Source organism: Stomoxys calcitrans, chromosome 5 (genome assembly GCF_963082655.1).
Source record: "Stomoxys calcitrans chromosome 5, idStoCalc2.1, whole genome shotgun sequence".
NCBI classification, from domain to species: domain Eukaryota; kingdom Metazoa; phylum Arthropoda; class Insecta; order Diptera; family Muscidae; genus Stomoxys; species Stomoxys calcitrans.
The window spans coordinates 94,841,710-94,860,006 of record NC_081556.1 but is presented as its reverse complement, the minus strand read 5'-3'; the positions used below and the strand labels follow the sequence as shown (position 1 = coordinate 94,860,006).

General features: G+C 35.4%; 1 protein-coding gene across 4 annotated transcripts in view; it reads right to left on the bottom strand.

The window, feature by feature from the left end:
• Positions 1 to 18,297, bottom strand: part of LOC106086676 (myosin heavy chain, non-muscle) — a 124,121-nt gene that overhangs the window by 27,598 nt on the left and 78,226 nt on the right. For all 4 annotated transcript variants that reach the window (XM_059370190.1, XM_059370193.1, XM_059370192.1 and 1 more), the window contains exons 5-6: positions 17,215 to 17,336; positions 1,434 to 1,457 (exon numbers count right to left, since the gene is read on the bottom strand). In XM_059370190.1, the coding sequence (XP_059226173.1) occupies positions 1,434 to 1,457; positions 17,215 to 17,336 (146 nt within the window). The remainder of the gene's footprint in view (positions 1 to 1,433; positions 1,458 to 17,214; positions 17,337 to 18,297) is intronic.

Genomic DNA, 18,297 nt, shown 5'->3' with positions numbered 1-18,297 from the left:
TTTTTCTGCGTTTTATTTTTGCCATTTACTGCTTATCTATCCAGTACTAAAATAAAACACAGCAATTCTATTTAAGTTTTCCAAAACTGTTCCGAAAGAGGAACAAGTACTCTGCTTTAGATCGGGGGGTTTTATGGGGGTCTGCCGGGCCCTAGACTTTCAAACAAGCTACCCGTTTTAAACATATATTTGTAATGTACTCTATAGTTTTTATTGGAGTACCAAGGAGTGAATGTGATGCCTGTGACGGATAAGCATCAAACAGGCTCAAACTTTGATTTTCAATCTGTGTGGTGATCTTCGTTATCAAAAAAAGTTTAGCTACCGGGTGCGTCCACAGGTTGCGGATAGTTGAATGGATGCATTAATAGTCGCGGACAATCAGCGGCATCGAGTGGTGAGTCTCAGTGAGAGGCGGGGCTGTACCGGCTCTTGCTTAAATACTGAGTGCCTATGATGCTCGGTATGACAAGACGAGTTATTGACGCCTTTTAAAAACCAATGGTCATCATGTTCCCTCGGTGATCGATCGTATAGATCGGAACGAGCTTGCTCTGCTATAAGAGCGAAGAGCGCACTCTATTCCTATTTGAAGTACATTAAGAAAGTCATTCGCATACAGAAAGTGGCAGCACATGTCGTGTAATAGCATTTTTAGTTGAATGGTCCATACGGAGTAGTTGTAACTACAGTCGCGGACAATCAGCGCTATCGAGTGGAAAGTCTCAGTGAGAGGCCGGACAAGACGAGTTATTGGCGCCTTTTTAAAACCAATGGTCATCAAGTTCCCGCAGCGATCGCTCGTATGGATCGGAACGAACATGCTCTCCTATAAGAGCTAAGAGCGCACTCTATTCCTATTTGAAGTACATAAAGAAAGCCATTCGCATACAGAAAGTGGCAATACATATGTAAAGTACATGTTGTGTAATAGCATTTTTAGTTGAATGGTCCATACGGAGTAGTTGTAACAACAGTCGCGGACAATCAGCGGTATCGAGTGGAAAGTCTTAGTGAGAGGCCGGGCGGCAATAACTCTTGCTTATATACTGAATGCCTATGATGCTTGGTATGACAAGACGAGTTATTAGCGCCTTTAAATAACCAATGACCATCATGCTTCGCGGCGATCGGTCGTATAGATTGGAACGAGCTTTCTCTCCTATTAGAGCTAAGAGCGTATTTTATTCCTATTTGAGGTACATAAGAAAAGTCATTCGCATACAAAAAGTGGCAGCACATATGTAAGGCACATGTCGTGTAATAGCATCTTTAATAAAACTCTCCAAATGAATCGTTAAATGATTAGTTAGTCAAATCAAAGCTTTCACAAACTCATAATAATATAAAATTAATTTTTGTATTACAAAAATAGTAAAAAACAATATATAGAAAACATAAAATAAAAACAACAAAAACCATTAAATACTTACAATAATTAAAGCCGGATGTGGTCCCTTTATTTTGGCAATATTTTGTTTGTTCGTATTTTTTATGTTGGAAAATGTTTTGAAGGATTGAAGATTTTTGAAGAATTGTTTTTTTTTTTTAATAGTTGAGATGATTGATTGTTGAAATAAAGAACCCACAAAAGTTTTTTTTTCATAAAATTTTTGCAGTAGGGTAGTTGTTTGATTGGGATTGATGTGCCAAAATGGTGATTATGGTAGGTGGACGGACGGTAGTGGTGGTGTTGGTTTTGTGGTGGAGATGCAGTAGAGGTGAAACGATAGGTGTTTTAATTTTTGGTTTTGATTGAAGAAGACATCAGGCAAGAACAGCGGCAGCAGCAGCATCAATGTACAAATTTTGTATTTACAATTTGATATAGGGGAAAAAACCAAATGTTTATATAAAGTAAAAATATTTGCGTTTGTTTTTCGCGCATAGCACAGCAATAACCAAATTCAACAACCATTTAAACAAAATGTGTGTTATTTTTTATGTTGTGTGTGTGTGTTTTTTATAAAAGAAAATGTGTCTCAATTGGTGGTTTGGTTTTTTTTTGAAGAAGTTTACATGAAAATAAAATAATAGAAAAAAGAAAAAAACATAAATACAAAAGTCAAACAAAAGAATTGTAAATGATACATAGTAGAACAATTACCAAAATTGATAAGGTTTTTTTATATATAGAAAAAATATATAAAATATAAAAAGCATGTATGTATATCCTACACCATATCAAAATAGTTAACATTTATTTAATTTTTATTCACAAAAAAAAATTATATTAAAAAAACAAGTAAAAGCGTGCCAAGTTCGGCCGGGCCGAATCTTATATACCCTCCACCATAGATCGCATTTGTTGAGTTCTGTTCCCGATATCTATTTTTAGGCAAACAAAGGATAAAAGAAAAGAATTACTATAATATTGGAGCTATATCAAGATATGGTCCGATTCGGACCATTATTGAATTGAATGTTGGAGACCATATTAGAAGTCATTTTGTTCAGTCAATTCGAGTAAGAATTGCGCCCTTTAGGGATTAAAGAAGTAAAATAGAGAGATCGGTTTATATGGGAGCTATATCAGGCTATAGACCGACTCGGACCATATTTGATACGTATGTTGAAGGTCATGGGAGAAGCCGTTTTACAAAATTTCAGCCAAATCGGATATTAATTACGCCCTCTGGAGGCTCAAGAAGTCAAGATGGATAGATTTAAAACATATCACGTTATGGATAGATTTAAACCATACTCAGCACAGTTATTGGAAGTCATAACAGAACACCTCATGCAAAATTTCAGCCAATTTGGGTAAGAATTATGCCCTCTAGTGGCTCAAGAAGACAAGATCAAAGATCGGTTTATATGGCAGCTATATCAAAACATGGACCGATATAGCCCATTTACAATCCCAACCGACCTACTCTAATAAGAAGTACTTGTACAAAATTTCAAGCGGCTAGCTTTTCTCCTTCAAAAGTTACTAAAAAGAGTAATTCTAAACCAAATTACGATATGCGACCCATAGTGGTCGGGGTGTTGCGATCTCTGGCTTTCCTTTTCCATTTGCAAAGAAAAATCTCCGATCATTAAGCTCGTCTCAAAAGAGAAACAATAAAAAATATATGTGCAAAATTGCAATCGCCTGGCTTTATTCCTTCGAAGGTTAGCGTGTTTGATTATATTTATATCATAGAGGCGGCTACCGCAATAAATTCTGTATCTAATATGGCTGATGAGTAATTCTAAACCAAATTACGAAATGCATGCCATAGTGGACGGTGTGTGTTGCCATCTTTGTCCTTTCTTTTCAATTTGCAAAGAAAAATCTCGATCGTTGAGCTCGTCAAGTTAGCGTGCATTGGACAGACAGACAGATGGTCGGACATGGCTAAATAGACTTTCAATATCAAGACGATCAAGAATGTATATACTTTGTGGAGTCTCAGATCAATATTTCGGTGTGTTACAAACGGAATGACGAAATTAGCATACCCCCATCCTATGGAGGAGGGTATAATGAAAGCTATTTGGGAGTATTGTGTGTACCTGATATCAACACTTAAGACCAAGAACCAAGCCGTCTCCACTCCAAATGAAGTACGAATAAAATTGTCTTAAATAAGGCGTAGCGGAGCGATCTGGTTTCAGTTAGCATATGTATATATGTATATACTATATAAAATTGAAAATGATTATATTAATACATTGCAACAGGATTGACAAAACTAGTGGGCATATAGCCACTTCACCCCTTTACAATACAGACGTTCAAAGGTTTTAAGCACATAAACCCTGAAGTATTTCGCAAAGATAAGATTAAAAATCGAGTGTAATTTTGCAATCTTGCAATATTTGATTATTAATAATGTAATGGCAAGGGAAAATTGCAATTCTTGTGGAAATAATTAAAAAAGTGAATTTAATTTTTTTATTTAATATACGTACATTATGTCTTTATGTACTTTTATATAAAATAATTTTTTGATGTTTTAAATAAAAAAAAAATTATTTAACAATGTTATTATAATAAAAATGGTGTAAGATATACATACAATAGTTTTTGTTAATTTTTCTATTTCAATATTTTTCTTCCCTCTCCCTCCAACAAAGAAAATCTCTTTAAATAGGAATCTTATTAATTAATTCTAATCAAATTATATTATGTTTTTTCTACTCAATTGCGAAGTGATAAGATTAGCCAGCCCTCAATGGTGCTGCACTTTGATAGGTGCGATGGTAGTGACTTGTACGACACTTCGAAGAAAACAAAAAAAAAGGTTTTTTATAGGAAATTTATCAGCTGTCTTATCGATATATTCTTCATTTGTTTCCCCCCAGAAACTAAAACCAACAAAAAAATAGTATAGTCGACAACAAGCGGCACATACATATGTATGACAACAAATTATTAAGTGATGGACACCATTAATGACTCATTTGCAGATAAATTGGGAAATACTACGCCATATGAGCATTTTGGGGTCTAACAATCATTGATAACTTTGGTATTTGTAATGTTTAATTTTCGGAAAGTGATGTTCATTGACTCGAAAAAAAAACAATAAACGATTATTCATAGTATTTGCGCGGTGATTTATTTACCGCGTTTGGCACTCAAGAAGAAAAAAAATCGTCGTTATTTCTGAAAAATGCATAAATAAGACTTTTATTTTTAGACATGGCCGCCTTAAAATTATTTGACTTTTTTATTGGCAAAATTATCGACATAAATAAAAGAAGGTGACAAACGGTTAATTGAGTATGAATGCATTTTGAATAATGACAGACATATAGGCTGCTGCTACGGATACTGCCGCAGCTACTTGATGAAAAATGTATGCCAAATTAAATTAAAAACTCAATTTTAGAACGTAAGGAAAATTTATGGCTTTAAAAAAAAAATAAATTAATGGTTTATAAAATGCGACTAATTTGTTTGGTTTTTAGCATAAAGAAAAATGAATATGCAGACAAAGATGATTTAAATATTTAATATAATTATGTCTGAGGATTAACGAGGATAAACGAGTAAAACAACGTGTGATCGGTCCATATGGTAGGTATTTGTAAATATTTTATAATCTAGGTAGAAAATAATGCACAAGGATGACGAGAGGTCTAGTACATTTAGCTATTTCAAATTTTATTGAAATCGGTTAAAAAATACTTCCAAACCATAAATTAGGAAATCGATCTAAATGCCAGCAATATCCGGATATGGTCTATATTGGACAGTCGTCGATGGCTCAAAAACAACTTTAAGCCTTTTATTGACTCAAGACCATAAATCCAGAGATCTTTCAATGACTACAGCATATTCCATTTTGGTGCCAAAATGTTAAAGTCAAACTCAATCTTCAACATTTTAGAGATATCAGATAAAATGCGCCTTTTATGTGCCAAAGACCATAGTTAGCACTGATTTAGTCCAATATGGGTTGGTTTGAACCAATATGGACTAATTTACACTAATTTGGTTTGATTTAGACATATATGAACTGATTTAGATCAAATGTATAAAATGTTGACCACGCTCGACCTCAATATAAACATCTTTTCATCACATATGGATGAAAGTAAATCAGAGTGCTGAGTTATGCACTTACAAAAATTACATTCTTAAATATTATCAAATTACATAGTATACGTTAGATTACGATTTTTACCCGTTTTAAGTAAAAATTTCTTAAATGATAAGCAAATTTACTTGGTACAAGTAAGTATTGGTCTAATCAAGCTCCTGTGGATCTTCTGTCTACACAAATTACACCACCCCCATGGTATTCACATGATTCTGTACATCTGTTGGAATTTGTATTGATGGCTTCGAACGCTTGACAACGGCAACGGCTCTCGCTGTTGCTCCGTGTGCTCAGGTTCGAATACCGGACGGGCTCTGCTGAATTTTTTCCATTTTCAAGTTTTTTGCCTGTTAGGGCGAAGATCACTAAATTTTAAAATTTTTGTTTGTTTCTCTATCGACACGAGCTCAATGATCGGAGATTTTTCTTTATAAATCGAAAAGGAAAGCCAGATAACCCAACACACACCAACCAATATGGGACGCGTTTCGTAATTTGGTTTAGAATTAGTCATCAGGCATATTAAATGTGAAGGCTTCAACAGCCTTATAGGTACGCTTCTAAATGCGACACTTCCAGTTCAAGATCAAGATTACTCCTTAGTATTTGACCTAGTCAGATACCGAAATCATTCGGTTGAGGGATAGTGGTGCGTTAAATTGGCCCACCTTCTTCTTCAATGTGAACAGACAGATTTTAGTCTTCACTGGTCTAAAATTAGGACCCCTAAGTCTAGTTTTTAGCCTTTCCGCATAGCTGATTCAGATTCCTATCACTGAGAAGAATTACAACAAGGCAAACGGGTTCTAATCCCTCTAACGTAATAGGTTATTTATGGTGGTCACCCATAGGAGTCCACGGTAGTGCAGAGTTTAGCATGTCCGCCTATGACGTTGAACAACTGGGTTCGAATCCTGACGAGAACATCAGAAAACATTTTTCAGTGGTGGTTTACCCCTCATAATGCTGGCGGCATTTGCCCAAAGATATGTCGCACTGCGCCACGCCGTTCGGATTCGCCTATAAAAAGGAGGTGCCCTATCATTGAGCTTAAACTTGAATAGGACAGCACTTATTGATATGTTTGCCCCTGTTCTCTAATGCAATGTGCATAAGCTTATTTTTTTATATCCCTCCTCAGTTAGCATCCGTAATAGGTTATTTATAGTAGTCACCAATAGGAGGCCACCGTATCGCAGAGGTTAGCATGTTCGCCTATGACGCTGATCGCCGGAGTTCGTATCCTGGCGAGTATATCGGAAAATATTTTTCAATGGTGGTTTTCGTCACCTAATGCTGGCTTCGAAGCCATGTAAAAACTTCGCCTCAAGGAGGTGTTGCACTGCGGCATGTACTTCGAACTCGGCTTTAAAAAGAAGTCCCCTTATAATTGAGCTTAAACACTGATAGAAAAAATGACGGTATTTTGCCAATACCGCCTGGTATTATTTTGTTCGCGTCATTGACAAAGATTTTTAATACCATTTGATATCAATTCAATACCAGACAAAGGAGGCTATAAGGAATTGACGGCGTCACATTTATATTTTTATCATCGCGCCAGAAGTGTTGTTGAGATTTGTACTTAAAATATTGTCGCCATTATAAAATATTTGTTAAAGAAATAAATAATATGTCTTAATGAAATTTGAGTTCGTAAGACCGTTCAAATACTCGAAAGTGGTAAAATTGCACAATTTTACATTAAAAACATGATAGCCCATTGGGTGATAAACGATGCTGTGTTGGTGTATTCATTTGAAACCACTTCTGGGAATCGATGGATGTGGAATCAATTGCTGAATACAAAGAATTGAGGTTGGTCACGGTGTAACATAACTTTTTGTAATTATTAACATAATTAATCGTAATAAAATTAGATTAAAATTATTTTCAATGTTTTTCGTTGGTCATTAGGGGGTGGAATAATCAGTAACGGGTTGGTTCTAAAACCAATAACGGTCTGGTGCTAAAACCAATAACAGATTGGTATTAAAACCAATACCAGTTCGGTATTAAGGCTAGTACCAAACGATACTAATCATTTTATGGTTCATCCATACCATCCGGTATTGTTTTTATACCATACGGTGTTGCTTTACTATCAATACCGTATGGTACTGAAATGAGCACATTTGGTATCAACTTTTCTCTGGGTGTACCGTACCGTACCAAAGCAATGCAATAACAGATTGGTATTAAAACCAACACCAGTTCGGTATTAAGGCTAGTACCAAACGATACTAATCATTTTATGGTTCATCCATACCATCCGGTATTGTTTTTATACCATACGGTGTTGCTTTACTATCAATACCGTATGGTACTGAAATGAGCACATTTGGTATCAACTTTGCTCTGGGTGTACTTAAATCGGACAGCACTCATTTATATATGGAACGTTCATGGACAAATTTGCATTTTTACCCATAGGAGTGGCAACAAAATGCCTCCTCTGTGGCGTGCCTGTTCCACTTTCTCCCTTATCTTTATATCATGGGAGCCACAATTTATTCGTCTGGTTTATCCAGTGTTTAAGGAGCGCCCGGTCCAAGCGGTACTGGTCTAAGGATTGGATCCGCACATTGTTAAAAGCCCCCACAATGTAAATGCATACCGCCAGTGTGTACGTTTTGTCATCGAAGGATTCTTCTATTTTATACACAGGGCAGTGCAGGGCAGTCTCCATCAACCTTCTCTTGACGTAAGCATGCTGTTTGTATTTGAGCAGTTCGCTGGATGGTTTTGAGTAGAAAAGACGTAAGGCTGTCGCATAACTTGCCTTGCTGGGCTTGATTATAAATACCACCCTTGCCTCCTCCTATCAGGCTTTCGAAGTGTGTTTCCAAGTTGGAAAGTGTTGAAAAGTTTCCAAGACCAATCAAAGTTGATGGCATTGCGTTCTGTGTTTGGAGATGTCTTCTTAAAGATTGACAATGCTAAAATCGCTGCTAAATGCAATGCAACGGATGTTACAGGTAGTGGAGTTTCAGACCACCCAATGCAGTCGAGCTAATAGGGAGGCAAAGTAAGAGCCATGCTTTGTTGTCTCAGAGCCCCCTAAAGCACCCAGTAAATTGAGAGTCGAAAACAGCCATCATCGACTCTCATGTAGTGTGTATACTGGAGGGCTAACAACTGATCTAGCCCGAATCATACTAAAAGAATGTAACCCTTGTATTGCTTTTTTTCAAACAATGGACGTCTCGCAAGAAGTCTACTGATTTAAACCATGTCAACTTTAGAACTTGAAAAACCATTTTCCAAACATACACGTACACACATTACCGGTTAATGAACAAATTATTCGACAATTTTAACCATCAAAACATTTCCCCTTTTTTGGGTTATCTAAAAAAATAGGTTATTACATAACATTCTACTGCTGGAGCTAATGAAACACAATGTTAAGAAGAAGAAGAAACAATTTTATCTTGGCAATTTACCAAGAAGGTAGCTGTATGTGTACGATGTATCACAAAACGGTGGGGGGAAATATAAAGCACAGAAAAGAGTTGTATTTATTTTGTCATTTGTTTTCATAAGGCATTCCAGCCGAAAACAGACATTCCAGACAGCGCAGAGAAACAGCTCTCCAGATAGCTCCAGTAAGAGCTGCAGCAGTAATAAATAACTTGAGGAATTTTTTAGACATGAATCATGAATTAACTTTTCGCAGCTCTGCTCAACGAAAGGTGTCGTCTGTCCTCTTTGTCAGTTGAAAAGCGTAAAACGCAAAGTTTTACGAGCAAAAAATAAAAACGAAAACAAAAAACATTAAAGCGAATAACCACCATATAAGGCAAAGATTAAAGGCCACATTTTACAGCCAAAATCTGATACTCTCTAACAAATCGCTGGGGGCAGCATTGAAACACAAAAAAGATTCTAAAAACTACAAACTAATTAATACCAATATAGACCTTTGAAATATTATATACATAAGTTACTTTTTTTCAAATTTGTTTGATAATATTTTTAAAAATAAAAAATTAATCATTTGCCATGAAAAAGACAAATTTTTATTGAAACTAATTTGAAAAAAAAAAAAACGCTTACAAATACCCACCCCATTGGCACCACCAATTGTTTGACGTAGTGGCGCCCCAACTCAGATGTCTGGGGCCGCCAATTAGTATATACAAATGGCCAGGGTTCAATATTTAATTTCCTCCCCACAAAATAATCCAAAACAAAAACCAAATGATAGGGCTGCCTGTTATCTCCCTTCTAATGCAAGTGCTCAGATGTTGCTCACTTGATAACATGGGGTGGGTTAATGATGCTGTGAATGCCGTGGAGATGATGATGTTGAGGATGCTGTTGACTTGGATGATGATCATTATGATGGTGATGGCGTTGTGCCATGATCGTGTGGCATCATGCCTGCCGCCTAATTGAAAATAATTTTTTAAATCTCTAGAGATACAATGCGGCTTTTAATAAAAAAAAACTATGGCGTGTGCCCCCATGGAAGTAAACAATTGTTTGTCGCCTTTTTATAATCGTTTGGGATTAGTTTAAGAATAAGACATTTAAAAACTAGTAAAAGTGTGCTAAGTTTGGTTGGGCCGAATTTTGGTTACCCACCACCAAGGACTCCGCTAAAACTAAACCCTTATTGACTGAGTTTGTATTTCAATTATTGTGGTTTCAAGAAGTCATATCGTCACATCGGTACTTAAGGGGGCCTATATCACCCTATTGATAAGTTAGGGTTTTGGGCCAAATATCAGGTGAAAATTTAGGCTTCTAAGGGCTGAAGAAGTCAAATCAGCGGATCGGATTTGTTTATGGACCGATTAGGATCATACTTGGCATGGATATTGGAAGTCATAACCAAATCGGATGAAAATTGAGTCTTCTAAGGGTTGAAGAAGTCAAATCCGGGGATCGGTTTATATGGGGGTTATATCTGTTCATGGACCGATTAGTATCATACTTGGCATGGATATTGGAAGTCATAACTCATAACACTGTTTTCCAATCTTCAGCCAAATCGGATGAAAATGGAGTCTTTTAAGGGTTGAAGAAGTCAAATCCGGGGATCGGTTTATATGGGGGCTATATCTGTTTATGGACCGATACGGATCATACTTGGCATGGATGTTGAAAATCATAACTGAAAATTGAGTCTTCTAAGGGCTCAAGAAGTCAAATCCGGGTGATCGGTTTATATGGGGGCTATATCTATTTATGGGCTGATACGGATCATTCTTGGCATGGATGTTGAAAGCCATAACACAAGTCTTTGTTCAAAATTTCAGCCAAATAGGATAAAAATTGAGCCTTCTAAGGACACAGTGTCAGCATAGAATAATTGGTAGTTGATATTAAAGGTGTGCACATGAGCAGTGTTACCGATTTTAGTAGGTTCCTACCATAATTGGCAGGTTTTTATTTTCTTGGTACGTTTTTTTTTTATTAATAGTGCAGAATGACACCACGGATGCGAGGGGCCAATTACTGTTACAAGGGGTCTCACTGCTCCTCTGAAATTGTTCTGAAATTGATTGTTGTTGTTGTAGCAGTGTATTGTACACTGAGGCGGCAACCCTTGACGATGAAGGACTCCATCGGGTCAATCTGGTACGCACGGTCCATGTAATTCACTAAAACGTCGAAAGTGGGTAGTAAAGCATAATTATGAGCTCAACCATCGCCTTAGCCATACTCGGCACGCTTGTTCCTTGAAATCGGGACAAAAACTCGACTTTAATCAAGTTCAGATTTCTTATCGGTGCTATATCAATATATAGGCCATCTTTGAACATAAGGCTGTAGAGTGATTCCAACAAACAGACAGACGGACATGTGTAGATTGTCTATGAATATAACGGCGATCCAGTGTGTTGAGTTGAAAATATATATTTTGATGTGTTGCAAATGGAATGGCAAAAAGCCAATTCTTTGTTGGTGGCTATAACAACATTTGTGGAATTTTTCGTTTGTAGAACATTTGGTAGGTTTTGGTCGAGTTTGGTAGGATATTTCCTTAAATTTGGTAGGAAGTAATTTTCTTGAGTAGTCATCTCACCCGTGAGTCACGTGTCCAAGATCATTCTTTAGTATTTAGTAGTATTCTATTGAGAAAACTTGGGGCGTCAAATAGGCCCCCTCCTCAGAAATGGCGATAAAACCAGCTGTTCCCGCGTGATCGGTGGTGTCGGAGAGTCTAAGGACAGATCTAGTGATGCCAGTGTCAGCATAGAATAATTGGTAGTTGTTATTAGAGGTGTGCACGTGAGTAGTCATGTCACGCGTGAGTCACGTGATTCGTAATTGAGATACAAATCTAATCACGTGATCGTGCGTGATTGAATTAAAATTCCTCGTGCATGAGCGTGAATCACGACTCAAAACGCTAATCACGACTCAAAAAATCACAAACCACGAGATATTACGACCCATAAGAATCACGAAATAGGGTTGGTATTCTATATTGCTTTCAGAAAAGTCGCTAATATTTCTAATTGATTCGCGAGCGAAATTCACAACAATCAAATATTTTGTTTCCATACCAAAACTCAGTATTTTTATCTGCACTTTATTTTATTTATTTTTTCGAAAAGAAAGAAAAACTAAACCGACTTAAACCGATAAAACAAACAAAAACCAGTAAGGAAAGGCAAAAGTCAGGCGGTGCCGAATTTATAATACCCTACACCTACCCTATTGGTACAAAGTGGGAGCTATAGCTAATTTTAAACCAGTTTTGATGGAACTCGGCGGATGTATTCAGATGGGTTATTAAACAATTCCTTTCAAATTTCGAGCAAATATGCTCAAACTGTTATAAATACGGTTGACAAATGACAAAATTTTTGTAAATCACTCAAAATCTGACGTATATCTATATCTTAATCTGAATCAATTTCTATGAAATAATATTAAGAGTCATAAGAAAATCCTTCCTACCAAATTTCAAGAGAATCGGTTGAAAAATTACATTTTTATTGCATTATTACTGCAAATCGGACGAACATATATATGGGAGCTATACCCAAATCTGAACCGATTTTTTTCCAATTTCAATAGGCTTTGTCTCTAGGCCGCAAAACATGCCTGTTTCAAATTTGAAGACGAACGGATGAAAATTGCGACATGTATTTTGTACACGAATTAACATGGACAGACGGACAGACAGACGTACATAGCTAAACCGAATCAGAAAGTGACTGAGTTGATCGGTATACTTATCAATGGGTCTATCTCTCTTTTTTCTGGGTGTTACAAACAAATGCACTAAGTTATAATACCCTGTACCACAGTAGTGGTGTAGGGTACAATAATGCCGACAATGGTAGCCATAATGGTTGCAAGGGTTGCCACTAAATTTTTTTTTACTATTTTCCTTACAAGAATACTATTTTTTCGCCTATTCGCTTAATGGAATCAATTAAGGCAATATAAATCTTGCCCTTGCTGATTTCTCCATTAGAGCGTGTGTAAACATCTCGCTTTGGTGGAGGTTTATCGGCATTATTGGTCCTCCAGTAAATCGTCTTCTTGGGAGTGGGTGATGGTCTCATTGTTTGCTCCCTATTCTTTAGGCTGCATTGAGTTTCCTGTCACTGCACTACCTCCTTATAAGGTGTTAAACTTATCTAACTAAACTAGCACATTCGATAACCGTTGAAAATATCCTTTCTATGTTCTTATGAATCATGCCACAATGGAGGCTGCAATTCAATGTTGTTTGTTTTAAAAAAATCTGATAATAAAACTTTTAATAAAATACCAGCGGTAAAGTTTGTTAATATATAAGCTCACCTTAAGCTAAATTATGGCTTATCAACCATATAGGGTAAATAATATTTACAAATCAATTTTATATAAATTTTATATAAACAACAACATAACATGAAAATACGCAAAAACTAAACATTGCCATAATCGATTAAGTGATTATTATTAGAGCTGAATATTGCAACTTTATTTGTAATTATTAGCTCTAGTCGAAAAGGAAAAATCAACAACATCTAAAATATAGAAGAAAAAAAAAAACAATGAATTTTTGTATGCTGACTCTAGAAGGCCTTGTCAAATATGGAAACTTGTACTTGAATATTGGCTTGGGTCACACGCCAATCACGAAAACACCAAAATGTGTAAGGCATGGGAAAAAAAGTTCGAAAAAAACCAAACTAAACTAATTGTTCACAATTCGCATTCATTGACAATTTTTGGCTAATAATTCATCTAAGCTTCAAAAAAAAAAAACAATGCTTACATTGTATTTCTTTTTTGGGCTAAGACAAATATGGTTATAACTTCTTTTGGGGGAGGGTGTTTTTTTTATGAAGCCTAGTTTAGTGGCAACAAAATTTCTCCCCTTCCCTTTTTCCTTTTCTCTTACAGCGCTGCTGTCAAATGTTCAATTAAACATTTTCTGACAGTTGATTTGCACGCATGCGCCTTGCGCCTTTTAAAATGCCATATTCTACGCTTGTTGATTGTCATTGTAAAAAAGAACAAAAAAAACCATAAGTCCGTCCGTATGTTGGCAATGAACTTGTTTTGAACTGGGTTTTTATTTTTCTGTACTTGAATACATAAATGAGCAAGCATAGGCATAGAGGAAAACATGATGTACACAGCGCAGCTTTCTGAAAATTGTGAAAAAAATCGTAACTATGAAAAATCATAGCAAATTGCTTAGTGACCATACCGAGAATTTAGCATCATTGTAGTTGGGAAAATATACTCTATGGAGTTTGTTATGGACAAATATGTTACACATTCACAATTCGCAGATCATTAAATGCCCAATTGAGAAGAAAAATGACAACCACTGTACGTCAAACCATTCACATTTATTTATTAATGATGACAACCTAATGAGGTGCAAATAATAAGAAAAAATACATAGTTAACAAATTAATTAGTTGAGTTGGTATTTAATTAACATTTTTAATTTGGCATCTGCCTGGTGATAATGTCCCCCATTATAAAAATGTCAGTTATCTTATTTTGTCGCAAAATTATTAAAAACACCAATATGTTGAGGTAATGTGGTGTTTTGTGTATAATGGGTCGTTGGCACTTTATGATTGATTGTTCAAATTAACGGCAAAGTGCGTTTTATGTTAACATTACACTTTTCCTCCATCATAGTCCACCAAAAATTACGCTTCTGTATAGCCGGTGGACTATCCTCGAATTCAGGTCCCTTTTCGAGCCTTATCACAGACCGTATACGTAATTCCCAACTCGGATCCCTACCCCTTAGAAATATCACAGGATTGTCTGCGTACACACAATGAGTGACTGGTGATCGCCCATAGGATTGGCGATAAAATGCCCCGTGGCGAGCCCCGTCATGGGACCCAAAAATTATCCACATATTTCTTAGCATGCCAGTCTCTAAGGACCCGGTCCACACGGTACTGGCTTAAGGATTCGATCAGTGTGTTGGTATACACATTGTTTAAAGCCCACTGCATGTCCATGTGTAACTTTTGGCATCGACGAATTCTTCTATTTTTTCACAACATAGTGCAGGGCAGTCGTCAATAGGTTTTTTCAAACCGGTTCAGGCAATTTTAAGCACATTGTAATACCAAAGTATGCAACAGGCTAAAGGCTCTTCTGAGAGGCGAAACCACAAATTAGTTACTGGTGTAATTTATCCAAAAACAACAATCTGAGATCCAAGTTTGGGGTCCAAAATTATAAGGCCTGGTCTAGACTTCTGTCGCTTTGCCGTCGCTGGCTGGAAGTCTCAGTCACTGTGTCCGTCATGACAGATGACTGTATGATCGAAAAACCTGCTGACAGACTGAAGGTTGCCAGTAACGACTAGATACTATAGACAATCTGCTGTGTGTGTGTCCCGCACTGGCAGTCAGACGGAGTTTCACTTTAGGTTTTCATTTTTTTGAGAACTTGTCTGATTTAGCGGATGTGAACATTCGCAAGTTGTTGGATTTTGTAAAGCGATCTGGATGGTTCAATAGTAAAAACTAGACTGCATATTCTTTCTCCTGTTCCTGTGGTATCACATTGGACGATAATGTCTAAGCGATTCTTATGGCAGACTGCCACTTAAACCTAACCTAACTGACAATTCCATACAAGTCCTATGCACCCCAGATATTAAAACAAAATCAATTGCTAAAAGTTAACTCAGGCGATTGATAAACAAATCTTCTGGAAGATTAAAACACAATGTGCATAATAATCGTCGCGAAGAGTTGTTAAAACCTCCGCACATACAATGGATTGTTCAATGATAACCTAGAAGAATGTTTCACAACTCCTACGGACGATTATAACGCAATAAGTTGTAAGAGAATCGTGGCTAGGAGTTGTTAAAACCAATGACCAATGATATCCTAGAAGAGGGTTTCGCTACTCATATGGGAAAAAAAATTCGTAAAAATCTTTAAGAAGATTATGAAAAATGTTTGCAGAGAAGGAACCCAAATTAACGACAGCAGAGAGAAGACGACAGAAGAAGAAGTCAAATATCCGAAGTGTCTCTCAGGAAGCGTCCTCGCAAAACCCGCCAAACGCCAGGTATGGAAACTATATTGGATTAAGAGCCGAATTTGCCCGTTTACAATCCCATCCAAGCTTCACCAATAAAAAGTATTTATGAAAAATTTCAAGTGCCTGGTTTTACTCGAAACCTGGCTTGTTTTCGAGAGACACGGTTTAAAAATTAGACAAATAAGGGTATACATAGTTGGACCCTTCAAATATTCAGAAGTTCCACTTGTGTTAAATAGGGTATTTCAATGAAGCTTTTGAAGAGAAAATAAGAAATATGGAAAGCAAAACAGAATGGTGTCTACTAAAAAAGAAAGGACTTTCTATAAAAATTAAACTTTGACAAAAGATTTTTTAAAATACTCAGTAGTCCAAATGCAAACAGAACAAAAACAGAACATGGACATCATCAATAAATATTTGGAAAAAAAATATTTTAAATTTTAATTGAGCACATCTGAACCATTCTTCTTCTCCAGTCTTTTATAAAAAAATAAAAAATAATCACGATATCAAAAGACATAATTAAATTCCTATAACTCTTGAATTATAACCATTCAAAACTGTTTTGGTAACAATATTTATAAGAATATAAACGTATTTTTTTCCAAGCATATAAATCTCAGTTAGATTTTGCATTCAAAATAGTTTAAAATCACACTGAAAGAACTTGATAAATTTCCATAAAAAGGAAAGTGTGTGCCAAACTAAAGAAAAGGCAATAGTGAGTAATAACAACTTTTTTCTTTCATTTCAATATAAAAATTGTAGGTGTTATAATCGAAAGAACAAAGCGAACCGTCAAATGTAGTTTTTATTTTTTTTTTGTAACACTTTATAGTCATGTCGACCAAACTATACCGCAATAAAGCAATTAAATTTCATTTAAAAAGTTAGAATAAAAAAGTTTAACATTAAAAACAACAACAACAATAATAAAACATTTTCTATATATGACTTTATATAGACTATTGTGACTAGAACAAAAAAAAAACAAAACACAAAATCGTGACAATTACTAAAAATTCCTTTAAAAGATTTTCTTTGTTAAAAGCCTCATTTATTCACATAGGGAATGTGATGTGTTTGTGGTTGGCGGGATATATTGAAAATAGAAATTAGAAAGAGAGAGAGAGAGAGAGCGAACCAGAAAATCTCAAGACTTGGTTTTGACAATACTTACCGCACCAGAACCTTTAGGTTTCGAAGCAGCCACATATGCTAAATACTGTATAACTTTTTTCGTGTTTTCGGTTTTACCAGCACCTGATTCACCAGTACACAGAATGGATTGATCTTCGCGATCTAAAAAAAAGAAAAAAATAAACAAATTATATATTTTTGAGTAACATACATAAATTTAAAAGAAATGTATCGTGTTTGTAATTAACAAATCGAGAGCATCTATCAACAGTTGATACATGTAAAAAATGATGATTCAATTTTAGTTTACTTAAAAATTGAAATTCATTCAAAAAACACGTTACCATTTCTTAACGACTACAAAAAAAAAATGCTTGCGATAAGTGTTACATTTTCCCCATCTTAATTTCAACTTTTTTACATTTGTAGAGCGTGAGTCATTTAAAGAAGTTGCTGATATCAACATATATAAAAAAGAGCAACTCAACGTCATATCTATTTGCAACCGGATGGACAGACGGACTGACAGACGAACGATGGTCGTATTCAAATGGAGTAAATGCATGACATGCCCTTAAAGCCATGGCAAAAGCAGCAGCAGCAGCACCAGTAGTAGTGATAGTTATGCCTAAGAGAATGCGTGAAAATCATGATGATTCATACTTTACATGGAAACAAAATGACACAACACAAACCCAGTATTATGACAGCTTAATGAAAAGAAAATTCAATTACACTAACAGGAATTATGTTCAAAATATTGTTAAATTAAAAAAATTAATAAATAAATAAAAATAATGAAACCAAAAAAAAAAAAATAAAAAATAAAAAAATAAAATAATAATAAAATAAAATAAAATAAAATAAAAATAACTAAAATGAAAATAAAATAAAACTAATAAAAAAATGAAAAAAAAATAAATTATTAAAAAAATAAAAATAAAAAATAAAAAAAACAAAAAAAAAAAATAAAAATAAATAAAAAAAATAAATAGAAATAAATAAAAATAAAAAAAACCAACTAGAGCGTGCTAAGTTCGGCCGGGCCACTACGGATCACATTTGTCGATTTCTATGCGCGGTATCTCTTTTTAGGCAAACAAAGAATATTGAATACGAACTG